General features: G+C 35.5%; 2 protein-coding genes across 6 annotated transcripts in view; one reads left to right on the top strand and one right to left on the bottom strand.

Annotated features, from left to right (window-relative positions):
- Positions 1 to 13,810, bottom strand: part of LOC143644635 (olfactory receptor 5M5-like) — a 384,306-nt gene that overhangs the window by 114,465 nt on the left and 256,031 nt on the right. The window lies entirely within an intron of this gene.
- On the top strand, positions 10,069 to 10,584 carry LOC143645223 (olfactory receptor 5P6-like). Its single transcript, XM_077114780.1, has one exon. It carries the CDS (start codon positions 10,069 to 10,071, stop codon positions 10,582 to 10,584), a length of 516 nt encoding a protein of 171 aa, XP_076970895.1.

The raw sequence follows: 13,810 nt of genomic DNA, 5'->3' as shown, positions 1-13,810 counted from the left end.
CCTTAGGGTCATAGCTGCGGCCAACAATCGAATGTTGTGTGGCTACAAAAAGGAACAAAGTCGTGAGCCATGCAATGATGTGAATGAAGTTGTGGGACATTTGATGAGGCAAAATAAGCCAGAAACAAAAGAACAACAACGTTATGATCTCCTTTAGAAAATGCTTATAAGAAAACAGGAGCCTAGATTGTAAGCTGTTATAGCAGACACATTAAGTTCAGAGTGGTGATTATTTCTGGATTTTGAGAGGTTATTATATATATATATCCTGATATTTAGAGATAAGAACAAAGCCGATCAGTTGGGGTAAAAGGAAGACAGTGTTCATATTTTGGAACCACACATACTCTTTAAGTCCAAAGGAAGAAAGGTTTATTTGGTCTGGAACTGAAATTTTCTGTAATGCATAATCTAACTCAACCTATCTCTATAACTCATTTGAACAACTGAAACACAGGGAGCAGAGAATAAGAAAGAGGTCCTTTAATCCTGTATAGATTACTGTAATGTCTGGATACATTCTAGAGTATATTAAGCAGATAATCAAAAAGTATTGGTAAAGTCCCTTGAGGGAGGGGAGAAAGAATATGGAACTATTAAACCTGATTTAATACAGGAATCCCCTGATATTGTGTCAAACTTTAGGGACACCCAAGTCAATAGGCCATGGCCTCGATCCTGAGGCTTACTCTTGTGAAGCTTATGTAGGTAGCAGAGAAGCTTAGACTACCTATTGGAATGCCTAAGAGTTACTTCTGGAGGACCTTTTTTGTTGCTTAGATGTGGCCTCAGTCTCTCTAAGCACAACCCTGCAAGTGAAATCATTGCCCTCCCCCCTACATGGGACATGACATTCAGGGGTGAAAGTCTCCCTGGTGACGTGGGAGATGACTCCCAGGAATAAATCTGGCCCTGGCACCAACGAATCAACAATTCCATCCTGACCAGAAGGGGGAAAAGAAGTACAGCTAATAAAGTATCAGTGGCAGAGAGTTCAAACAGAGTCAAGAGGCTACTCGGAGGTTGCTCTTATGCAAGCTTCAGTTAGACCCTGCTATCTATCATAACCTGCCAATTCCCAACCAGGACCATTCCAGCCAATCCTAAAGAATACCTAGGGCAATATATAAGATCCCACAAGGGTTCCATGCACTAGAGTAACCTTCCAGAAACCTACAACCTCCAGATGGGTTCCTGGTCCAGATAAGTCCTGAAACCTACAGGGCCCAGCCTCTCCAGAACATCTGATAGTTCCATCTCCCTACCCCAGAGTAGTGACAGACCTTTCCAATATGAAAAAGTTAGAATGGCCATAGCCCAAAAACCCCTAAAGAGAGGGACAGAAACATCAAAGTGGAGATAGGATTTAACAATTTAATATTAATGCTGAATCATTAAATTGATATCTCTTTTAATCTCCAGTATCTTAGAGCAGCTAGAAGTAAAACCCTAAAATTGTGAAACTGTAATGCATGTCAAACTCTAAAATATGTTTTACAACTAATTGTGGGTGCTGGGCTTTGGAATTTATTGCTTTTTTGTATATATGTTATTTTTCACAAGAAAAGGAGAAAAATTTGGTTGTGATGATAAAAAAATATTTACACCTTCTAGCCCCCTATATTCTGGAGCAGCTAGAAGGAAAAATCAGAGAGGATCATATGGTAGCCCATGACAAACCCTGGGACCTGTCCTGTAACTATTTGTTGAAGAGTACTTTGAAAACTATTGCTTTTTTATTTCTTTGCTTTGTATACATGTTATACTATACAATAAAAAAGTTTAAAAACAAAACAAAAACAAAGAAACAAAAATAGGTAAGAGAATAATTCATCTGGCTAATAAACATGATAATACAGGGAATTATTTTTCACAAGTGAAAACTTCAATGACATGAGTTGGCTACTGGAAATAGTAGTATAAAGCAATGAGATATACCTCTCTTCAAGCAACAATTATAAAAACGACAAAATATTTTAAAATAGAAAAACTGGATAGCAATAAAAACAATTGTTTTCATTCATATATTTCAATGGCAAGTGATAAGAATTGTGTATTTGTAGTGGTTTTGCCTGAGAGCGTTCCTCAAATCCTACAGGGTTAATGCTAAAAACACAGTTTCACAAACTGGCATTGTCACCGGTTGGAATTCAGGTCTGATAGCATTGTGAAAAACTTAGAAAGACCATATTGGGAAGGAGAGAGATGCAGAAGATGGAAACATAAATTTTGAGTATAAACTCTGACCAATTCCCAGGCCTTGCCACAAAACTGTGCAAACATGGGTTAGATGAAAAGGCCTGAGTAAATAGCACAATGAAATGAGAACTGAATCTAACCATGAAAAACAGGATTGCACAGAATAAGTTTATGAGTTTATTGCCCTTTGGGCTAAATGAATTCCTGAACCCATTTACAACTTGGGATGCAGTAAGGGTGAAATTACTGGGTAAAGAGTCACAGGACAAGACTTCGGTCTAGAAGAAATTTGGTGGGTACCTGGAATCAAGGGAACTGCAGAGAAAATGAACCCAACAAATTGAATGGGTTCAAAGAAACAAACTAAAATGCATCTGGAGCTGAAAGAATGGAACAAAGATATTATCTGCTGAAAACCAACCAGGGAAAGTGTTTAGTTTAAGTATGGAAAAGTTAGCTGTCCTCTACCACATAAAACTAACAATCATTTGAAGATTCCAGAGTTAGTACAATTATTATCTGCAATGTTCAATGTGTGTTGAAAAATCATAAGAAATCCAAAAAGAAGCATGAATTCAGCATGCAGTGGATTGGGAAGATTCAACATTATAAAGATGGCAATTTTCAGTACATTAATCTCTAGCATTAACATAATTCCAAATAAAATCTCAGAAGTATTTTTTTAGAGAAATTACAAATTGATTCCAAAATTCCAATTGTAGCAAAGATTCTTTGATACAGATGATGGATTGAAAACATATGCATCCAATTTTACTCCCTCTCAAACTCACTAAAATTACAGAAAGCAGATTTTAAAAGTTATATGTTATTGATTGATTTGCAGATACGTATAATACAAACCATAAACCCCAGGTGTAAAGTTTGGAGAGCTGACAAATTTATATACTTATGTAACCGAATTCTAATCAAGATGATGAACAATGCCATCACTCAAGAAAGATCCTGATATCATTGAGACTGCAACAGGAGCAGAAGCCTGGTGTGTGCAAGGAAACCACAGTGGACACAAGATGGTGATCAGGCAACCATAGCTCTCCATTGCTCATAACCACAGATTTATGTGGTTCACCTACTGCTTGTCTGTCTATGAGTGAAAATCCAGAGGAAGACTAATATCAGCTGAGCTACTGACAATGCAACCACGGGAGTTAATGACATTCAAAGACGTAGCTGTAGACTTCACCGAGGAAGAGCGGGCATTGCTGGACACATCCCAGAGAAAGCTGTTCAGAGAACTGATGCTGGAGACTATAAATAATCCGGTTTAGTGGGATGTCAGGTCTGCAAATAAAATGTGCTTTCCCAGTTGGTACAAGGAGAGGAAGTACAGAGAGAAGCAACGGGATTTCTCCAAAACCAGTGTCCAGGCAGGAAAACTGCCTATAAAATAAGAAATGGTATTCACGCAACTTACCTGCAGGAAAGATAATTCTGACATCATGTCATTAATATCTCACACTCAAAAGAATTCCTTTCAATGTAATTAATTGCAAGGAGATTCTACTCTCGTATCCACAGTAACTCAACATGGATTAATTCCCACGTGAAATAAACTATATTTATGTAAGCCACTTGGAAAAGTCCTCAATTACCAGTCATCATTTAATCAACATAAGCAAATTCACACTAGAGGTAAATCATATGAATGCCTTTGAAGGGGTAAAGTCTTTATTAAAAGCTCTGGCCACAGACAACACAATGGAACTCAAATTGGAGTTTTGAACTGGATTACTATGTTTAGGATTACTGAACTGAAGAGCCCTTATGCCTCCACCATGCCATGGGGTGCTTTGTTGGTTATTGTGCTTGCAGCACCAAACCTTTTGGGGAAGAGTCACCTATTACCATCTCCAGATTAGGAGGTCCTAGCTAAGAAATATCAACCCATTCTATACAGATGTTAGATTTGTCAACAAAAGATTCAACTTACACATGCAGTGGATGGAATATTGTTTAATTACATAGAGGAAAAACAAGATCAGCTTCACTAGTGTACATCACTAGTGAAGCTGGCCAACAGTCCTCTCTGAAGCCACAGGGAAATACTCTACATGTATACTTCTTTTCTGTGTGCTGTAGGTAAGGGCTCTCACTCCCTTCCTTCTGGGGACATATATAGCAATGGAGATGGACCAGGTGCCATAAAATGCACATATATAGGCACAGAGTTTTCAGTCAGTGTTTACATATGGTCTGAGGAAAAGGTAAATGAATAAGCCAGTAGGTCATTTATATTCAACATTTCAACACGAGAATGGGAACTGCCAAGAAAGAACTTGAGTTATCAAGTGCAAGAGATAAATAGCTCTAGAATTCACTGGAACATGGGGGAAATTGGAAACCAACAACAAAAATGGGAAGGAAGTTCAAAGATTCATCCCTTAGCCATCCAACACTCGGCAATTACAAAGCAGCAGAGACCATATCCCAGTAACTCCCATGTTTTCAATATATAAACCATCCCCAGTTAAACTGTGATCTAATGAATTTTATAGCATAGTTCAGAATTCCATTCAATATATATGGAATATATATCACCTCAAGCAAAATGTTCATTGATGATGATTACATTTGTGGAATTTATCTCTCTTTTCTGTTGAGTGACATTACATTTTCCATGTTGTGTCTTAGACCATCAGAACCAGCTGCATTGTCTATTGACTGTTTTCTCTATTGAAGTCCTGTCCCTCACAGAAGTAGTGACGGGAGTTCTTCCTTAATTTTTAATAACCAGAGATTGGTATCATTTGTAAGAAATGCCATCTTCCTTATGAACAAAATTTAAGGTGTTATTATGTTTTATTTAAAAGTCTGAGTGCTTTCCACAAATTAAAATATTTAACTTTTTTTTTAAAAACAAAGATTCTCCATACTCAAATTTTTTTTAACTTTTCTGATATAAAATAGGTCTGCATCCATTTACAGTGTACAATTTGATCAGATTTGTCTATTATAAATACCCACTGTAACCACAACCACAATTACAATCAAATAAAAGAACATTTCAATCGCTCCCCAATTATCTCTTCTTGTCCTTTGCAATCCACTCTTCTCTCTGATCCTGGCTCCAAGAAACAACTGATCAGTGTTTTTGAAAATACAGATTTAGTTTACTTTTTCCATAACTTTGCAAAATGAGAATCTACAATATTCACTCTATCACATCTGACTACTTTCCTTCAGATTAATTATTTTGAGATTCATTCTTATTGTGTGCAACAGTAGTTTGTTTCATTTATTGCTGAGTATTATTTCATATATAAATAAACTCTTAAAAATCCATTCACTTGTTGATGGGTTTTGGAGTTGTTTCCAGGTTTGTGTGATTGTGAAAAAACTGTCAGTTTTCCAAGTCTGTTGCATTGTTTTACATTTCCACTTGTGATCTGAGTTCTAATTGCCTAAAATTTGCAGCATTTCATACCATCAGTCTTCTTTAATTTAAGGCATTTTAAGGGTTCTGTAGTAGTGTCTATCTATGGTTTAAATTAGTATTTTCCTGACAACTAATGAAATTAAGCATTTTTTCTGAACATTTTAAGCTTTAACTCCCTATTCCATACTCTACCTCATCCCCTGGTAACCTATCATTTTAGTCTGTCAAAGCTGCCAGAATGCAACACACCAGAGATGGATTAGCTTTTAATAAGGGGATTCATTTAAAAATGTGTAGTTCTTCATTTAAAAATGTATAGTTCTTCATAGGAAAGGCATCTAACTTTCATCTGAGGTTCTCTGTTAATGGGAACACATACAGCATGTCTGTTAGCCTTCTCTCCTGGCTTCTGGGTTTCAATGGCTTTCCCCAGGGGCAATTACTTTTTGCATCTCCAAATATCTGGGCTGAACAGCAAGTGCTGAGATGAGGTATGCTGAGCTGCTGAGCACTTTTCTGACCTCTCTCTTTTAAGCCTCCACAGCGAATTAAATTAAACCTCATCCATTGTGGAAGGCACTCCCTTAGCAGACAGCAAATGTAATCATCCACAGATGAATTTCACATACTGATGGTTCAAGGCAACAGAAACAGAAATGGGCATCATCAGTTCAGTTGACACCCGAACCTAACTACCACACCTATATTCTAGATTCTGCCTCTTTCAGTTTGCAAAGGTTAGCATTTTTAAGTGCTTCTTGGCCATTTATATATCTTCTCCTACATATCTGTTCAAATGTTTCACCTAATTTAGTCATTGGACTGTTTTCCTTTTTATTCTACATCTAAGAGTTCTTTATGTATTCTAGATCATGGGTTTGAATAATTTTCTTAAGGAACCAGGCATATTTTTAGACTTCTAGGCACATGGTCTCTGTACAACTTTTCTACTCTGCTATTCTGGTGCAAAAGTTGCATAGACAACAGGTAAATGAATTGCCAAGGCTGTTTTCCAATAAAACTCTACCTATTTAATCATGTGATCCATCTGTGAGCTGTCATTTTTCAACCCTTGTCTGGACTCAAGTGCTCTTTCAGATAAATGTATTATATTCACTTCTATGCTAGCTTGGTGTCATTTGAAGAACAAATATTTTGCATTTAATAATGACTAATATGTCATTTTAAAATTTTATGGTTTATGGTTCTTGCTTAATAGTTACATGTTTCCTTTGCCTATCACAAGGAGCAAAATTTTCTCCCATGTTTATCTATAAATTTTTATAATTTTATCTATGACTCGTGAGTTAGTTTTTATATATGGTATAAAGTAAGGCTGTGAATATGCAGTTGTTCAGTGATATTTCTTGAAAATACTTCCTTTCTCTTATTTAATTACCTTTAATATTCGTCTAAAATCAATTGACCACTGACTTGTACTAAAGGAAATAAACTAAGACTTTCACCAGAGACTCTGCTGAGTCAGATGAACATTCCTCTATTGTAATAATTGTCATATTTCTTACACAAATAAATTTGAGCATAATCATTTTCCACATTTAGTTATATGTAAATATTTGATCAAAGTGAGATCGCCCAAAATATATCAAAGTGTGGTTTCCATTATATATATAGTTATAAACACCATAGATAAAAATAAGTTCCATTGTTATCGTAATAAAATATAATCACTTCTGGTAAAGCAGATTCAGTACTATGCTGGATAAAGACAACTTTACTTTTCTTCACTGCTCTCATTTCAACACCTCTTTAACAATTTTTTCTCTCCTGTCTCCAGATGAAATTATGGGCATATTCCATAAATCCTGGGGCATTCTCAAGTATCGACAATCCTTTCAGGTTTTAAAAATCCAGAACAATTTAAAATAAAATCTTCAATCCCTTCTAATTAAAAAATTCTCTTAGCTTCCATTGCTCATTGCCCAATTTATGTCCAACTCAGGCTCAGAAACTTGTATAAGAAGGGGGGGTGGGTAGTAGTGCATGGTCAGCATCTCTAGGAATACTCCATATTAATATTAGTCTGCCTTTACCTACTAAGGTGCACTTGGCTCCTCTACTGCTACAGTTGGAAAACAGACAAGAGCTAAGGGACAGTGAAGGCTGTACTTGAGTAGAGATCAAGTCATCTTCTCAATGCTAGGCTCTTGTGCTGGTTATAAATGATGTATGTACCCTAGAAAAGCCATGTTTTAATCCTAATCCCATTTTGTAAAAGCAGCTGTTTCTTCTAATCCCTATTCAGTATTGTATGTTTGAAACTGTAATCACATCATCTCCCTGGAGATGTGATTTAATCAAGAGTGGTTGTTAAGCTGGATTAGGTGGGTCTTGATTAGTTTCTGAAGTCCTATAAAAGAGGAAACATTTTGGAGAAAGGGAGATTCAGAGAGAGCAGAGCAGAACCACATAGCCACGAGAAGCAGAGTCCACCAGCCAGCGACCTTTGGAGATGAAGAAGGAAAATGCCTCCAGGGGAGCTTCATGAAACAGGAAGCCAGGAAAAGAAGCTAACAGATGATGCCATGTTTGCCATGTGCCCTTCCAGATGAGAGAGGAATCCTGACCATGTTCACCATGTGCCTTTCCGGATGAGAGAGACACTCTGTGTTCACCATGTACCCTTCCACTTGACAAAGAAACTCTGAACTTTATTGGCCTTCTTGAACCAAGTTATCTTTTCCTGGATGCCTTAGATTGGACATTTCTATAGACCTGTTTTAATTGGGACATTTTCTCGGCCTTAGAACTGTAAACCAGCAAGTTATTAAATTCCCCCTTTAAAAAGCCATTCTGTTTCTGGTATATTGCATTCTGGCAGCTAGCAAACTAGAACACCTCTTTCAGGCATGAGTTAGATACCAGTTTTTATGTCCTTTGTATTCCAGGGTTTACACAACAAATTTTGCACATTTCTCTGATACATTTATTGTTATGTACTGAGAGTAGAATTGGGAATGTATCTCTGTCTTAGTTTAGTTTAAGTTTCCCAGAGGGCCAAGACTTTGAGACAATGATGTGGCTTTGGTAGTTCATTTGGGAGATGATCCCAGGAATTAGGAGTTAGGAAGTAGGAATGGTTAGAAAGATGAGGAAAAGGCAACATATAGGGTGTGTGAAAAAGTTAACTGTCAGAGCATCAGGGGTTCGATTCACTGGAACATGTGAGAAGCACAAAGACTGACTCAAAATTGTTCATATGAAGGACAGAAGAGGGCTGTTTTGTATTAAACATTTTTATTGAAAATTAAAATTTACATCAAGTTCAACCTCGTATTCCCCAAGTAACTAAAGGCATGACTTATAGATATCAATGAAAAATACATATCAATGAACATGTATATATTTTGCATGGATAAAGGTAAGATGGCTATTTGCTGCAGTTTATTATTGAGCATTCCATAATTAGAGATATCAAAGTGAACCTGGAACTTCTCTTTAGGTATAAGACAATTTGTTATAACAAATTATTATTAAATAAATTAAATAATTGTTAACAATTATTACCCAGATAGAAACAAAAGAATAAACTGACCACCTGAGAATTAACAGAATCCTTAAAGATTAGCTGTGTTGGTGTAAGTTGAATTGCTCAATATCTACTCGAGAATGTGATAATCATCCATGGTGCTTTTGAATTCACATTACAATCTCTAGAGTCTTCATATATTTATCCTTAAAGGCAAACAATAAAGAAAGATAGCTATAAAACCACAAAGACTTAGGATTTGTTAATGAAAGATGAGTAGTTCTTATTCCAAAAGGTAAGATTTTAGCTTTTGTGAATGAATCTGAAGATGAAATGAAGATTTTCATTTACTATTTGAGAATTCTTTACTCGCTAAGGATGGCTCTGTCCTCACAAGCCATAGTTGGGAAATAAGAAAGATGTTAACAATCAATCAGTTAGTTACATAACTCCATTCAGACTCAGTTTCCTCCTCTTAAAATAAAATTGAAATTACTTAATATTATTGAATGTAAAATAAGTTACAACTATACACACACGTATGTATGTATATAAACATCTGATAAGCCATATGCTAATCATTTAGTAAGCACATAATATAGTTGTTTCTCAAGTTTCCATTACAAAAATACATAATATAACATGTATATATATTACTTTGCTTAAGTCAATTGTTTTTTTTACTTTTATCAGTCATATATTTTCTTCTCTGAGTCTAAAACAACTTAAAATACCTTTCTCAGAAATTATAATATGAAAAGGAAAGCAACATCATCTGAGAAAGATTTTTGGTGCTTGTTTAAAACAATTAGAAAATCCAAGTACACTCCATTGCTTGACGCGCTAATGCTTGAAAGATACACCTTTATGGATGATGACTTCCTATATGCCTAGAAAGGAAAATGAAATATTCAAATTCATAACTTTTTTAATACTTTTTTTTTTCATCACAGACTGTCTCTGATACCAGCGACATTGTCTCATGGATTCCCTAGTGCATGGAAACTGCACTGTAGTGACAGTATTCATTTTACTGGGCTTAACAGATGATCCCAAACTTTGGGTCATCCTCTTTATAGTCATCCTGTGCATCTACCTGGTGACCGTATCTGGCAATCTCAGCACAATCATTCTTATCACAGTCTCTTCTCAGCTCCCTCACCCTATGTATTTATTCCTGAGCCACTTGACTTTTGCTGACATAGGCTCTTCATCATCTGTCACTCCCAATATGCTTGTAAACTTCTTGGTGGAGAGAAATACCATCTCCTATTTTGGATGTGCCATCCAGCTTGGTTCAGCCGTCTTCTTTGGAACAGCTGAGTGCTTCATTCTGGCTGCTATGGCATATGATCGCTTTGTGGCAATCTGCAACCCACTGCTTTATTCAACCAAAATGTCCACACAAATCTGTGTCCAGTTGCTCTCTGTGGTTTATTTAGGTGGTTTTCTCAATGCTTCATCCTTTTTTTCCTGCTTGCCCTCTCCGAACAGCTGATGAATCCATCTAGTAAATTTATCACCATGATTGCTCTATTTTTCAGTTGTAGAATTAACTATATGATGAAACAATAGATATGATACAATGTGATACATGGAAAGAAAACATTATTAGAAACTTTTAAAAGCCTCTGGTAACAATATTTAGCCATCCAACATACATGCAATAAAAATGAATAGGCCATCATATTTGAAGAAGTAATGACTAAAATGTTCCAAATCTGGGGAAAAATATTAACTTACAAATCCAAAAAGCTGAATGAATTCCAAGCAAGATAAACATACATAAATACATGCACGCACAAACACAAAATGTTAATAGTAAAGTGTTAAAATCAAAGTTAAAGTGTAATTCTTGAAAACCACAAGAGAAAAACCACACATTATACATAGAGACAACTGTATGATTAATGACTCATTGGAAAGCATGGAGGTCAGAAGATATTGGAATGAAATATTCAAAAGTTGTAAAAAGAAAAATATCTGTCAAAAATGTACTAAAAAGCTATAAATAAATCACGGCAGAATTATAAAAATGTACAAATAACTCACAGGAAGGTAAGAAGAGAAATAGAGAAATGAAAAAAAGAGGAAACAAAGGAAAATAAATAACAAATTGGCAGTCTTAAGCCCTAACATATTAATAATTATATTTTATGTAAATACATCAAATACACCAATTAAAAGAAATTGGCAGAGTGTATTAAAAATATAATGCAATAATATTTTGTTTATAAGAAACTCATTTCAAATACAAGATAAAAATAGGTAGAAAGAAAAAGGATAAAAAAGATGTACAATGAAAACATTAGTAAAAAAATAGTGGAAGTAGCTGTACTAATATGTATAAAGTAGACTTTAGAGCAAAGCAAGTTACTAGAAACAAAAAGAGAGAGTGCATAAGATAAAAGGATCAATATACTAAGTAGACATAAGGATCCTGAATTCTTATGAACAACAGAACTTTAAAACACATAAAGCAAAAATTGACAGAACTGAAGGGAAAATAGACAAATCAACAAGTATATTTGGGAACTTCAACATCCAAACTCAGCAAGTAGGAGAATTACAAAACTGAAAGTCAGCTAGGATATGGAAAAACTTCACAACAAAACACATTCAATCAACAGAATATAACCATATTTGGACCCTTCCACTTAACAATAGCAGATGATATATTATTTTCAAATTGCCATGGAACATTTAGCAATATAGTTCACATCCGACATCTCAAAGCAAACCTTGAGAAATTTCAAAGAACTAGTATTATACAGAGTATGTTGTCTGGCCATAATGGAATCAAATGAGAGATGAACAAGAGAAAGATAACAGGAAAGTCTTCAAATAAAAAAATATATAAATAATAAGTAGGTCAAAAAGGAAGTCTCAAAAGAAATTTAAAAATATATATTATGGTGAAGAATGCACAACTCTAGGATTATACCAAGAGCCACTGATTGTACAGTTTGGATGAACTGTATGGTATGTGAATAAACTGTGTAAAAAATAAATCAATAAAATAAAAATATATGGAACAGAATAAAAAAATACAACATATCAAAATACATGAGCTGTAGCTAAAGCAGTACTTAGAGGGAAATTTACAGCACTAAATGCAATGCTTACATTGCTAAAGAAATATCTCAAATTGATGTCTAAGTTCTTACCTCAATAAACTAGAAAAAAAGATCAAAATAAACCCAAAGCAACAAGGAGGGAAATAATAAAGAAAAGGGCAGAAGTCAATGAAATTGAAACCAGAAAGACAATATAAAAAAATCAATGAAATAACAAGCTAGTTCTTCCAAATGATTAGTTAAGTTAATCAACCTCTAGCAACACTGACAACTATAAAAAGGGAAGACAGAAATCACCAATATCAGGAGTGAAATAGATGATGCTACTATGGAGCCTACAGTCATTAAAAGAATAGTAACAGAATACTATGAACAACTTCATGTTCATTAATTCAACAGCTTTGAAGAAATGGACCAATTACTTGAAAATCATAAACTACCAAAACTCTACCCATATGGAATAGACAATCTCATTTGTCTTATAACCATTAAGCTATTTGAATTTTTAATTAAATCCTCTTTACAAGAAATTTCCAGGTCAGGTGGTTTTCACAATTCTCAATGGAGAATTCTACTAAACATTTAGAGAATTAACACCAATTTTACCCAATCTATTTCAGAAAATAGAAGAGGAAGGACTAAGTTCTAACTCATTTGGATTCGTCATTCTAGCTCCTCCCTGATAGGATACTGAGACCCCAACCCTTGGGCTGAACCCATTAAAGCATTACTTAAACTGACTAAAGGCAAGAAAGTTTATATCCCTGCCCCTCCCAGGACTCTAATGGAGGTAACTATGCTGAAAGGGTGTCCATTGTGTGCTGTGTTCAGCTCATGGTAGCTTCTTATCAAGATGCCATGCTGAGAGAAGGTAGGATTCCAAACTCTCCAGAGGAAATGAAATGGAGGGAAGAACTCTGGAGAAGCAGACTGGTACCCTCTAGAGGAAAAGGCCCCATGATGTCACCACCATAAGACTGACTGAAATAGTTTACCCTTTGCTTTTCTGATAACCACTAGTAAAGTAACAGACAGAAAGGTAAAAGGGGTGGGCCAAAAAAAGAGGGGATGGCTTTGGTTTAGAAGGAGATGTGGCCCCTCTCTTGCCCTACAGCCTAGTCTTTACTTAAGGACTAGATCAGAAACCAAATGAAAAAGAGTCTGCCTGGTTGTATAAAATGTATTTTGCTGGAAGTGAGCTCCACCTAATGAGCAATGAAATTAAACAGCTGGCTGCAACAGTGAAGGATGAAAAAATGGTGTCCCTAACAAAGGATCCAATACCATTAGTATGGAAGGTGGGAATGACCCAATCAGGTCAAAGAAAAACTTTCTAGTACTTAAACTTCCTCTTAGGTAAAGAAGGTCCAACATGTGGTAGGAATGTTGGGATTCTGCCATGAATACTTTCCTTACCTCCAATATTAGCTGGCTCCTATTTATCAAGCCAACTGCAACTCTTCTACTTTTTGGTAGAGACCCTGGTGACATAGGTACAAGATAAACTAAAGGAGTCTATTATTTTATTTCTCCTACTAGTGCTCCAGTGACAAGACTAACAATTTTAAGTTTCAGCCACCCACAAATTTCCTTCTAAGAGTCTCCTTACCAAATGAAAAGACAGATGCTTACCCATGGGATTTTGGT

Source organism: Tamandua tetradactyla, chromosome 8 (genome assembly GCF_023851605.1).
Source record: "Tamandua tetradactyla isolate mTamTet1 chromosome 8, mTamTet1.pri, whole genome shotgun sequence".
In the NCBI taxonomy this organism is placed as follows: domain Eukaryota; kingdom Metazoa; phylum Chordata; class Mammalia; order Pilosa; family Myrmecophagidae; genus Tamandua; species Tamandua tetradactyla.
Note: the sequence above shows the minus strand (reverse complement) of the source record. Positions and strands in the feature narration are given on the sequence as shown.

Bases quoted from the DNA above. Each gene is read 5' to 3' on its own strand.
- LOC143645223 (XM_077114780.1), top strand. From the start codon at position 10,069: ATGGATTCCCTAGTGCATGGAAACTGCACTGTAGTGACAGTATTCATT.